The 12,404-nt window shown below is 51.9% G+C and overlaps 1 protein-coding gene across 1 annotated transcript in view; it reads left to right on the top strand.

The window, feature by feature from the left end:
• Positions 1-12,404, top strand: part of KIF1B (kinesin family member 1B) — a 167,516-nt gene that overhangs the window by 151,451 nt on the left and 3,661 nt on the right. Inside the window, exons 35-45 of the mRNA XM_015427822.1 lie at positions 240-273; positions 2,832-2,976; positions 3,363-3,477; positions 4,907-5,040; positions 6,602-6,663; positions 7,678-7,823; positions 8,085-8,324; positions 9,484-9,555; positions 9,700-9,821; positions 10,377-10,526; positions 10,924-11,116. Of these exons, the coding sequence (XP_015283308.1) occupies positions 240-273; positions 2,832-2,976; positions 3,363-3,477; positions 4,907-5,040; positions 6,602-6,663; positions 7,678-7,823; positions 8,085-8,324; positions 9,484-9,555; positions 9,700-9,821; positions 10,377-10,526; positions 10,924-11,116 (1,413 nt within the window). The remainder of the gene's footprint in view (positions 1-239; positions 274-2,831; positions 2,977-3,362; positions 3,478-4,906; positions 5,041-6,601; positions 6,664-7,677; positions 7,824-8,084; positions 8,325-9,483; positions 9,556-9,699; positions 9,822-10,376; positions 10,527-10,923; positions 11,117-12,404) is intronic.

Genomic DNA, 12,404 nt, shown 5'->3' with positions numbered 1-12,404 from the left:
GCAAGTTTGGTCTTTGGGCTGCCGCTTGAGTGTGGTCTTGTTCTTGAGTTTTGTGTCCTTGCCCCGTCTCCCTCTTGGCTGTTCTGCTTCTGGCTGCACTAATGAAAGCTTTCTGTGTCTTCACAGGCTCTTTCTTGATAAGGATATGCCTAGGTATTTTCTGTTTTGCTTCCTTCGCACATAAAGGGTTCTGCTCCATTAGAATGCTTTATGTCTCTTGCGTTGCTTTCCTCTCCCAGCACGGGCCCTTTGCTAGCTCCCTGGCTCTGCCGCGTAGGCGGGGCATTCTTGACGGCCTCTCCCGTCTGCTCTCCCTCTGATGGACCAACACAGAGCCCCGCTGCCTTTCCTTTCCTTGCATTCCTCCACCTCAGCCTTTCCAAAGCACCTGTAGGATTGCCTAGAAGTCCCCCCCCCCCCGGCCCCCTCTCACCTTCTTCCTTCCTCAGCCAGCTGGGCCAGGGCTGCCATAGGAACGAAGGCATGGGACTCAGCTGGAGAAGAGCCCACGGTTGCTCCTCTGAAGCTAAGCGTGGGAGAAACTAGGTGACATTCCATGCACACCACAGCTTCTTTGGAGGGAAGGGTGAATCAAATGTAATAAGCCCATTAGAAGAAGAAGAAGAGATTGGATTTATGCCCCGCCCTTCACTACCCAAAGGAGCGGCTTACAATCTCCTTTCCCTTCCCCTCCCCACAACAGACACACCCTGTGAGGTAGGTGGGGCTGAGAGAGCTCTCTCGAGGACTGCTCTTGACAGAACAGCTCTGAAAGGACCCAAGGTCACACCAGCTGCTGCATGTGGAGGAGTGGGGAATCAAACCCAGTTCTCCCAGATTAGAGGCCGCGCTCCTAAACGCTACACCAAACATTTGTTTGCCTGTTTGACAGAAACAAAACAGAGGTGAAATATGTTGTCGAAGAGGCAGAAGAGTTGAATGGGACAGCAGGAGGGGGACATTGCTACTGACGTCTGACTCTTAACACAGAGCTTCAGGTCTCATCCGGGCAACCCAGTGCCGTTTTGTCAGTTCCCCTCCAGGGTGACTGTCGCAGCCTCGGATTGGCTCACCCTGCAATGCACCCTGTATATTTAAAGCTATATCCCACTTTTCTGATTTCTCTCTTTTTATATTCTGCTCTCCTTCTAAAGAGCTCACAGCAGGGCGTGCGTGGAGGGGCAGGCCACGCAGTAGATAGTTAGAGGACCTTCTGTTCGGGGTGTAGAAGATTATAGCTTCAGTCTGTAATTAAAAGGAAGATCTTGGGAAAGATCTTCTCTTCCCAGGAGGATCCCAAAGAACCAGACAGAGAACCCAGTACTGCAGTGGACCAAGGATCTGACTGCGTACAAGGCACCTGTGTGTGTTCCCATGGTCTGTTCGGTGCAGTGGTTAAGTGCGCGGACTCTAATCTGGGAGAACCGGGTTTGATTCCCCACTCCTCCACTCGCGGCTGCTGGGTGACCTTGGGTCAGTCACAAGCTCTGGCACAGCTGTACCTAAAAGAGCAGTTTGTGTCAGAGTTCTCTCAGCCCCACCCACCTCACAGGGCGTCTGTTGTGGGGAGGGGAAGGGAAAGGAGTCTGTAAGACGCTCTGAGACTCTGAGTGAAGGGCAAGGGGTATAAATCCAATCTCTTCTCTCTTCTTCTATTATCACCTTCTCTTGTATCTTGACAGCAACCCTATGAGGTGGTTTGGGCTGAGACAAGAGTAACTGGCCCAAGGTCACCCAGTGAGCTTGATGGGTGGATAGGGATTTGAACCGGAGTCTCCTTGGTGTAGTTCCTGTGCACTCCCAAGAACTGCGCTCTATTCTGCCATGAAGGCGCTCGCAGCAGCTTAGCTCTGGTCATTCCATAACTCCAGAACGTTCCAGCTGGGATCCTGATTTCCTCCTCTCCTTCCCTCTGTTCTGCATGTTACCTTCTTCCCACTGCTCTTTTCTTTCTCTCCGTGTGGGATTTTGATTTCCTCTTGACCCTGGTTTATTTTTGAAACGTCTGTTTGGCGAGCCAAGTTTCTGTTTGCTCCACCCCGTTCATGACCCTCACTAACCTTAGCCTCGTGCTTACTACCAATTTAATTTCATCCCTTCCCCAAAATGCAGCTCCTAACTTTGTTTCAAGAAATCCGTTTGCAGAGACGGACAGGTATAGGACTTGCCACAACTGATATGGGTCAGGGCCCAGGGAGCTGACCGGGCAGGGGGAGCGGTGAGGTGGTTTTGCTGAAGAACGAGGAGATGTGTCGTCCCAGTCCCTGGGATGGGAGCACCACATTAGAACAGAAGGTCAAGAGCTGCAGTAGGTAGAGCTGAATGGCTCAGAGCTCCGGTAGGGTGCCAAGCCCTCTGAGACGCTTCGTGGCCCAGAAGCAGCCGCCCTGGGAAGCTCCTGAAGAGGGGCCATGAGAGAGCCTCTGCTCGGGAAGCGGAAGGTTCTAGGTTCAATCCCCGGCATCTCCAGTTAAAAAGGACCGGGCAGGAGGTGATGGGAAAGACCCGAGGCCCTGGAGAGCCGCTGCCAGTCCGAGTAGACGATACTGATGGTCCGATGGTCCGATTCAGTATAAGGCAGATTCGTGTGTTCTTGTCTCTCTGTTCAGGGCCTGGCTGGCCGTCCGCATCTTTCTTTAGGTGGGGCGTGCATCCTTCCTAACCCGGAGCCTCCCACGGGGAGAGCTTTGGAGAGCAAGACCTGTAGTGTTTTTTCCCTGCCTCCCTTGTCCTTGACAGTTTTGAGGTTTTGGTTCTCCCTCGGCTGGCTTTGCAGCGGTTGCCGTGGTGAAGTCTGGTGCTCTTCCTCCTCCTCCTCCTCCTCTCTGCAGTCCTTCAGCCTCCCCTTTCCTTCGGCACTCTCGCTGTTAGGATAGAGGTGTCTTTGCAGCCTAGTTCACGTGTAGTTCAGAACGCTTCTGTGATGTTGGGAGGAGGCCTGGGCGCTGCCCGGAAGGTGGGGCGTTTCACAGCGGGGTTCGTGGGTAAATACATGGTTCCATGAAAGTGGGGAAGAATCCGGGTACATGGGCACAGTTGACATCTTTAAAATAGTGCTCCTAGTGCTGGGTTGTTTGCCAGGGCAGGGAATGGATTTCTTTTTTTCTCCTTGCTCTCATGCTTGGTACAGTGTAAAGGGACCTTCTTCTCCAAGAAGAAAGCAGGGCAGGGGGCACGCCATCAAGAAAGCAGGGCCCTTCTAAGCTCGCCCTGAAGTTTTTTGCTACAGTAATTGAGAGTGTGTGCCTCTGTTCCTGTGGAATGACATCCCAGGGAAAGGTGTGACGGCAGCGTCCTGAGCTGGGCTCCCAGGGTGTGTGTGTGTGTGTGTCTCAGCTGAGCACCTGTTGTGTCCCTTCCAGGACTTTCTACCGCTTTGAGGCGGTTTGGGACAGCTCCCTCCACAATTCCCTCCTCTTAAACCGAGTGACGCCCTACGGAGAGAAGATCTACATGACCCTGTCTGCTTACCTGGAGGTGAGTGTGTGTTGCGTCTCCCGCTGTTCGGGTCTGCGCAGGGGTCATTTGGTAGAAAAAGAGGTGCAGGAGCTTATTAACACAACTCATTAGCATAACTTATTTGCATATGCCACGCCCCCTGGCATCACCGGAAGTGTGTCAGAAGACAACACCCACCAGTCAGGCTCCACTGGACTGTTTTGGATTCCTAGCTATTGGGGGGGAACATGCAGATCTGTCCTCAGAGGAGGGAGAGCTTGTACCTGAATAAAACCTGGTCTTAAAGGTGCCACTGGACTGTTTTGGATTGCTAGCTATTGGGGGGGGGGACGTGTAGATCTGTCCTCGCAGAGGAGGGAGAGCTTGTACCTGAATAAAACCTGGTCTTAAAGGTGCCACTGGACTGTTTTGGACCAGGGGGCTGGGGGGGGGGCTCTGCAGCTTACCTGGCTGCTTCTTGCTCTGACTGAGGGCTGCTGGGAGCAGGGGGTGGGGCTTGTTGCATGTGCCCGCCCCCCTGGGCTCTTTACTGCCGGAGCTCCTCTCCTGTGCGCTCCTGCAGGAAATGACCCCTGGGTCTGCGAAAGGAGAGAGGAGGCCACTGTGAATGTCGGTCCCTGCTGGGGGAAGGCGGTCAGTGACTCTCTTTGACCTCCTCGCACGTCTTCCGGTCCACAGCATGACATCTTACGTATGCCGGATCTTTTTCTTTTCTCCATGTTTAATTTTTGAGTCTGCCTTGTAAAACAAAAAAATAATAATGGAGAAACGGATCAGTGTTGCGCTTCAATGCAGATCGATCCAGGTGGGTCGTCGTGTCGGTCTGAAGCAGTAGAACAAAGTTTGAGTCCAGCGGGGGCACCTTTGAGACCCACCAAGTTTTATCCAACTTAAATGCAGACAGACTTAAGCCTGTTGAATCCTGCAGAAGAACTGGGTGCTTGAAAAGAGTCAGCTGCCTCGCCAGTTGAAATTGGTGGGGCTTCAATGCTGATTGGATGAGGCCTGCTGGGACTTGAACCTTGTACCCCACAGATGGTCCATCGTGGCCTGGAGTGCCCAGATAACAACATTAAACCGCCCGATGCAATGTACTAAGCTTGTAGAGTAAAGAGAACCAGCAGTGATAAAACCGCATCCAAGCTGCAGTGGGCCATTATCACTGGTGATTAAATTTCACGTGTGTGACTGCAGAGCGCTTGCCTGTGCGTGAGATTTGATCAGAATGTTAAAACACTCAAATCCTGCAGGAGGCGCTGGGTCATTTGGAACCAGGTCTGGTCCTGTCTTTGCTGGCCTGTCGTTCCACACAGTGACCAATGGCTGAATGAAGCCAAACATACCGTTAGATGTTGGGGGAGAGACTGGGCATGCGAGAAGAGCGGCACACATTTGCCCTGGTTTAGTGGAGAAATCGCCATCCGAGGTCTCTTCCGCTTCCTTCCAGCTTGACCACTGCATCCAGCCAGCTGTCATCACCAAGGATGTCTGCATGGTCTTCTACTCGCGGGACGCCAAGATCTCCCCCCCTCGCTCATTGCGCACTCTCTTTGGCAGCGGCTATTCCAAATCCCCGGATTCGTAAGTTGGACAACGTGTCTCCCGCCTGCATGTTGCTCGTACGGCCAGAAGGAGGCGGGCTTAATAATAACGGGAGGCTCAGCCCTACAGTATTCGGCTCCACTGGTGGCAGAGCCAAGGAGTCCCTGGCTTCTTGGTTCAGAAGGCATCTGTGGCGGCCTCTTACTTGGGAGGACTGGTTTTCACTTTATATGCGTTCCTCTTTTGTAAGCTGGGTATTTTCTGCTGCCACCAGGGATTTAAGGACTTCCAAACCTTCTCTCCTTTGCTGTTGGTAATGTGACCCAGAGTCTGGGCTTTTCAGGGATCTGTGTGGTCCTGAGGAAAGATAGAACTGAATTCTGGGATAAACTTGAACAAAAGATGATTTATTGAAATAAGAACAAAATGTGAGGTTGGTTATTCTGTAACTGTTTGGGAATAAGGGACTTGTAAATATATCTGTCAAACGTATCGCACACACTCTCCTTTTGACATCAAGATCCCACTCTGACAGGAATCTCTCACATAAGCAGCCACACAGGCTAAGCTCTTGGTAATTTTAACTTCCTTCCAGATCTTTAGAGTCTCACTTTTGAAGACATATATACTGCTCTCTAAATTATTTATTTTCCACACGGACACTGTTACAGGGTTACTGAAATAAAAACGGACAAAACGAGAAAACTTAGCAGCAGAATCCAGTGAGCCGCAGCATCTCGACTTAGCTGAACTTTTGCTGCTGGTTTGACTTTAGTTTTCTTTCATGCTGCCAATTGCCTTAGGCACTTTTCATGTCGTGTGCCAGAAGGGCCTTTTTCACTCAGCACTTAAAACTCAAGGACTCAATTAGTTACCAGGCAAAGGGAGTGGCATGACAGAGGTGCCACCACCAAGAAGGCTGTGTTGAGAGCCAGGTTGGCATAGTGGTTAAGAGCAGCGGACTCTAATCTGGGAGAACCGGGTTTGATTCCCCACTCCTCCACGTGAAGCCAGTTGGGTGACCTTGGGTCAGTCACAAGTTCTCTCAGAACTCTCTCAGCCCCATCTACCTTCGTTGTGGGGAGAGGAAGGGAAGGTGATTGTAAGCCTCTGTGAAACCCCTCCGGGTAGTGAAGGGCGGGATATAAAACCAGCTCCTTCTCTTCCTCCTCTTCCTCTTTCACTTCTGAGGGCGAGGCAGGCAGATTAGCTCAGCAATTGAACTTCAGAGAAATAAGAGAGCTGCTACTCAGAAAGTTGGAATCACGCCAGCAGCTTTCATTTCAGAATCGTCCTGGAGACCTTTAATGTATTTTGTTTCCATTTTAATTTTTTTTAAAGCAGCCTGAGAGGAGAAACTTGTTTTAATGAGACGTGCACTGTGTTCACATGGTGAGGAGGTTATAACCGTGGCATCTGATCTGACCATTCACGTGATTAAAACCTAGTTTGTGTGAATTGCCCCTCCTGTTTTGAACGAGGTGCTCTTCCATGAGGTGCTCAAGAGGTTCTAGTGGCCTGGTCTCTAGCTCTTGGGTTTATTTCTCAAAATATGATTTTGTTTTCTTCACACGGTATTGTTTTGTTTTGTGTGAAACAGCAATCGAGTAACTGGAATCTACGAGCTAAGCTTGTGCAAAACGGCAGACACAGGCAGCCCAGGTAAGAACACCCACGACTTGCGTGTACGTGTGAATGTATGCTAGCATGCATGGGGAGGGCAGGGGCCATGGCTCAGTGAGAGAGCCCCTGCTTGGCATGCAGAAGGTCCCGGGTTCAATCCCCGGCACCTCCAGTTAAAAAGGACCAGGTGGTAGGTGATGCAGAAGGACCCCACCTGAGTTTTTTCCTGAGACCCTGGAGAACCACGGCCAGTCTGTGTAGACAAGATGGGCCTTGATGGACCAGGGGTCTGTTTCCAAATAAGGTAGCCACACGTGAGAGTTCCATTCAGGAGAGGGGCCATGGGTCAGTAGCAGAGCACCTGCTTGGCATGCAGAAGGTCCCGGGTTCAATCCCCAGCATCTCCAGTTAAAAGGACCAGGTGGTAGGTATAAGACTTCTGCCTGAGACCCTGGAGAGCGGCTGCCAGTCTGAGTAGACAGGACTGACCTTGGTGGACCGAGGGCCTGATTCAGTCTAAGGCAGCTTCATGTTAGTCTTGGACCGTTATAAAGGAAGAAAGTGGGAAGCCACTGATGCGGCTCAACCCAGGGAAGGGAGGAGGATGGACATGGTCTGGGGACGAGTGGGAAGTGGCAGCATTATTGGTGGCCTCTAGTGTGGTTTTAAAGGTAAAGCCGCGGAGGCTCAGAGGTTAAGACGCTGAGCTGCAGACCGGAAGGTCGGTAGCTCGGCAGTTCAAAACTCCAGTGCCAGGGGATGGAGTGAGCGCCCGTCTCTGGCCCCAGCTCCTGCCAGCCTAGCAGTTCAGAAGCAAGAAATTGCAAGGAGTTTAAATAGGTACCGCTTTGGTGGGAAGGGAACAGGGTTCCGTGTGCCTCGGCATCTAGTCATGCCGGCCACATGACCACGGAGAAGTCCTCTTCGGCTTGGAAACGGAGACGAGCACCGCATCCCTAGAGTCGGATCCGACTGGCTTTTGAGGGAGGGAAACCTTTACCGTGAGTGTGGTTTTGTTTCAGTGGCTGCTAATTTGAGCTCATTGCTCCTCAGGAATGCAGAGGAGGAGGAGGAAAGTCCTGGACACTTCAGTGGCCTACGTCCGCGGAGAGGAGAACCTGGCAGGGTGGAGGCCCCGGGGGGACAGTCTCATTGTGGAGCACCAGTGGGAGCTGGAGAAGCTGGAACTGCTGCACGAGGTGAGTGACGGGAAGCGACATCGCAGTGCAGCCTTCCGGAAGAGGCGCCCCGGCCCATTTCCCCTCCCTGGGACGCAGCCCAAAGGACAGCCGCTGTTGCAGGTTAAATCCTGAGTGGTGAGATGTCCCGTCCCTGCGTGGCCTGTCCCTGCTCGGGGCTTTTGGAATGTCAGGGGCTTGGGAGGAGGGCAGACGGACCGGCTGATTAGGGTATCGTGGGGGCAAGAAAAGTCCTCGAGTGCCGTTTCTGTCGCCGCTCAGGTGGAGAAGACCCGCCACTTCTTGCTGCTGCGAGAGAAGCTGGGCGACGCCATCCCCAAGTCCCTGAGCGACTCGCTGTCCCCCAGTCTCAGCAGCGGGACTCTCAGCACCTCCACCAGCATCTCCTCCCAGATCTCGTCCACCACCTTCGAGAGCGCCGTCACGCCCAGCGAAAGCAGCGGCTACGACTCGGCAGACATCGAGAGCCTGGTGGACCGGGAGAAAGAGCTGGCGACCAAGGTGCGGAAGGACGGCAGCTGGCAGGAAGCCGCTTACGTTTAGTGCCCTTCCCGTCTAAAGGGGTCGATTCCGTCGGCAACTTGAGACCAGCCTTTCTGCTCGTTGAGAGCATTTTTCTTGGTTGTCGTTGTCAGGCTCTTGGGTTTCGTTTTGCTGTTGAATTCTTTGTTAGCCAACTTGGGCAGGCTGAAAGGTAGGGTGTCAACGTGTGTCAATCAAGAAACAAAACTCTGCAAGGAAGACTTGGCTGAGGCAGTCGGCTGGCCAAGGCCGTGGAGCGAGCGGCTGTTCGAACCGGGACGCCCATTCGTATTTCCTCTGAGGGGCATACATGAATGGAGCAGTTCCGTTTCCCCGCGCTCCGCCCCTGCCGGCCAGCGAAATCCATTAGGCTGAGCCCCAAAATCATCCAGAGAGCTTTGTGGCCCAACCATGGGTGTGAACCCAGATGTCATCACCAGTTTGAATCCAGGGCTCTGACCACATTTTTTTGTCTTGTGGGCCTCACTGGTGCTCTCTGATGTTGGAAAATCTGGAATATAGTGACGATCAGGAGCCCGGGAGGTGCCTGTCTGCACTGTGGTGGCCCTGTAGGGTCGGCTTCCGTGGGCCGTCCGCATATTTATGACTCTTCCTATTGGGGAAGGGGGAGCTGTCAGCTGCCATTGTGGTGTGGGTGTGAGCGTCTCTGTGCCCTTGGCTTGGTGCCCAAGGAAGACAAAGTCTAGAAAATATACAGATATTTTTTATTATAGCTATATACACATTTTAATAACAGAAATCTGCAAAGGAATCTAAACGCACCAGCAGCAAAGAATAATAAAAGCAGGCCGTAAAAAGCTGCATGTCAGGGAAAAAAGCAATCAGACTAGCCATTGGAAGCCATCAAATCCTGCCTTCCAAAATAGGAGTGTTCAGGTATGTGAAGTCTTCAGGGAAATGTCATCTGGGCCCTCAGGGCCCTGGCAAACAGCCTTCCCACCTTGGCTAACCTGTATTAAGGATATTAGTACAGAGCAATTTGCTTTCCCACCAGGGCTAGCTGTCGGTCATAGAGAAAGTTTCCCTGGCCTCTCCTCCTTTTTCACATCTCTAGATTCCTTCCCAGAGAAGATTGAAAATGACATCTTTGTGCCTGTCTGTCTCGCTTTCTTTCCAGTGCCTGCAGCTTCTCACTCACACTTTCAACCGTGAATTTAACCAGGTCTACAACAGCATCAGTGATTGTAAGGTACGCGGACAGTGGTTTGCTAAATACAGAGCAGTGGACCTTGGGTAAAAATGCCAGAGGCGTGGTTTTTTTAAATTATTTAAAAGAAGTCATACTTTAGTCCAACTTGCACAAAGCTCACTGGCAAACTTTTTCTCCTGCTAGCTGTCTGATATCTCTCCACTTGGACGGGACCCATCGGAATCGAGTTTCAGCAGCGCCACCCTGACGCCTTCCTCCACCTGCCCCTCGCTGTCAGACTCGCGGTGCAACTCTGTGGATCAGAAGTGAGTTGAGCCGATGGGAGACTCTCTCTCTTCATACCTCCTCTGGCATCCCTGTCCCTCAGTGGGCAGGTTACAGAGCCCACCACGCCTTTCTGTGTCCTCCCCCCCTCCCATCATCGTTTCATCTTTCTCTGCTGATTTTGGGGAATGGAAATGAATTTATGCAACTGAGCAGTGTTCCCTCTAAGCTGAGTTAGTGTGAGCCAACTCAGTTTTTTAGCCTCCAGCTCACACATTTTTGTCTTCGCTCAGGAAGGAGGGCCCCAGAGCAAATTAATTTATGCAGTCGCCAAATCTCTCGCTCACAACTTTAATGCCAGTAGCTCACAAAGTAGAATTTTTGCTCACAAGACTCCAGAGCTTAGAGGGAGTATTGCACCTGAGTGGAAGACTAAAACAAGTGGCTCGGAATCTTGGTTTGGATTCTAAACTGTGGTTTGCACAAACCGCGGTTGGGTGCAATGAATGAAGCTGATTGTCTTCATCAACCTTGGTGGTTGCTTGGTCAAGCGAAGCATTTTTTTCTCCTCTTTTGTTTTTTTGTTTTTTTAAAAGGACTCCGGAAGCCAATTCTCGTGCCTCCAGCCCTGGCGCGGAAGGCGAGTCGTTCCAACTGATGCCCCCCATCGAAGCTTCCTACTTGGCCAGGGCCGGCAAAAATGAGTTTCTGAACCTTGTTCCTGATATCGAGGAAATCAGACCTGGGTGAGTCTCAGGGTTCAGACCGTACCAAGTGAGAACGGTAAACTCCGTGGGGAGGGAATGTCCGTCTCCCCAGTTCTAACTAAAAACACAGATTGCGGCCGCTCTGTTGGTAACTACGTGAGCTGTCATGGCGGCTGGGTTCCCCCCCCCCAAGTGAACTTGTGTCCTTGAATTACGGGAACAAAAGCCAGGTTTGGGCTGAGAAGGCTAGCTCAGAATCTGGCCTCCTGGCCTGACCGTCCCGCCAAGCTGGCTTTGCCGGAGCTTCCCAAAGGGACCTTCTCCTCCCCCCCCCCCCGTGTCCTCCCCGGAGCCATAGGTTCATTGCTGTCAGGAGAGCCCTCTCCAGCCCAGGCGCTTCACCCTACAAATCCCCCTCCTCTTCGTTCATCTCCAGCTCTGTGGTCTCCAAGAAGGGCTACCTACACTTCAAGGAGCCGCTTTCTCCCTCGTGGGCCAAGCACTTCGTGGTGGTCCGTCGCCCGTATGTCTTCATCTACAACGGCGACAAAGACCCCGTGGAAAGGGGCATCATCAACCTCTCCACGGCTCAGGTGGAGTACTCAGAGGATCAGCAGGCCATGGTGAAGGTCAGTCGCAGCTCCCTGGAGCACAAAGCCAGCCTTCCTTTGAGGGCTGTGTGGGTCATTTCCCCTCTTTGTCTCGGAAGAGAGAAGGGGAGCCTTTGGTCTGGTCTGTGCACTCGGTTTCTTCTTGGGTGTAGGGGATTTTTCATGCGTCTTCCCCTAAAATGGTCCTCACTTTTAAGACTGTCTTTGTTTTTTGTTTTTATTATTACATTTATATCCCGCCCTCCCCGCAAGCAGGCTCAGGGCGGCTAACAATGTTTGGCAGAGCGCGCCAGAATCATAAACAATTAAAAACAATTAAACAGTTAAAGCAGTTAAATAATTAAACCATTGAAAATTAAAGCGCTCACAGTATTAAATCGCAATGGCGTGCCATGTCAAGGGGCACCTAAGGATCTCAGTCTCAGAGAGCCAGTTTGGTGTCGTGGTTAAGTGCGCGGACTCTAGTCTGGGAGAACCGGGTTTGATTCCCCACTCCTCCACTTGCAGCTGCTGATGTGACCTTGGGTCAGTCATAAGTTCTGGCACAGCTGTCCTTGAAAAAGAGCAGGTTGTGTCAGAGTTCTCTCAGCCCCTCCTACCTCACAGGGTGTCTGTTGTGGGGAGGAGAAGGGAAAGGAGTTTGTAAGCCGCTCTGAGACTCCTTTAGGTAGTGAAGGGCGGGGTATAAATCCAATATCATCATTTTCTTCTTCTTCTCTGGACTCCACAGGATGGTAAATACAATGTCAGTTAGGCTGGCCTCACACCAGAGATGTTCATTGTGGGCATTGGTGGTCGTGGCGGCAGCTCCTAATTAAAAGCCTGGCGGAAGAGCTCCGTCTTACAGGCCCTGCGGAACTGCACAAGATTGATCTTGTTGATCTTAGAGAGTGATTAAAATGTGGGATTTGCTGCCAGAGAATGTCGTGATGGCCACAGGAACAAACAGCTTTAAAAGGGGATTTGACAGATTTCATGGAGGAGAGGCCTGTCAGCGGCTACTAGCCCTGGTGCCTGAGGGGAACCTCCACATTCAGAGGCACTACACCTCTGAATCCCAGAGCCAGGAGGCAACATCAGGGAAAAGCCTCGGCCTCTATGCCCCATTGTTGACCCTCCAGAGGAACTTGGTTGGCTGCTCTGTGAGACAGGATGCTGGACAAGATCTGATCCAGCAGGGCTTTTAGGTTCTTATGAGTAAACGCAATCGAACCTGTGGCCAGATGGGGTCCCAATTCTGCATCTCTTGTGCTGTAAGACCACAAAGAGTCACTTCAAGAACGTGTCTCTGACTTCTGAACGTGCC

Source organism: Gekko japonicus, unplaced genomic scaffold, assembly GCF_001447785.1.
Source record: "Gekko japonicus isolate JY-2015 unplaced genomic scaffold, Gekko_japonicus_V1.1 scaffold586, whole genome shotgun sequence".
NCBI classification, from domain to species: Eukaryota; Metazoa; Chordata; class Lepidosauria; order Squamata; family Gekkonidae; genus Gekko; species Gekko japonicus.
Note: the sequence above shows the minus strand (reverse complement) of the source record. Positions and strands in the feature narration are given on the sequence as shown.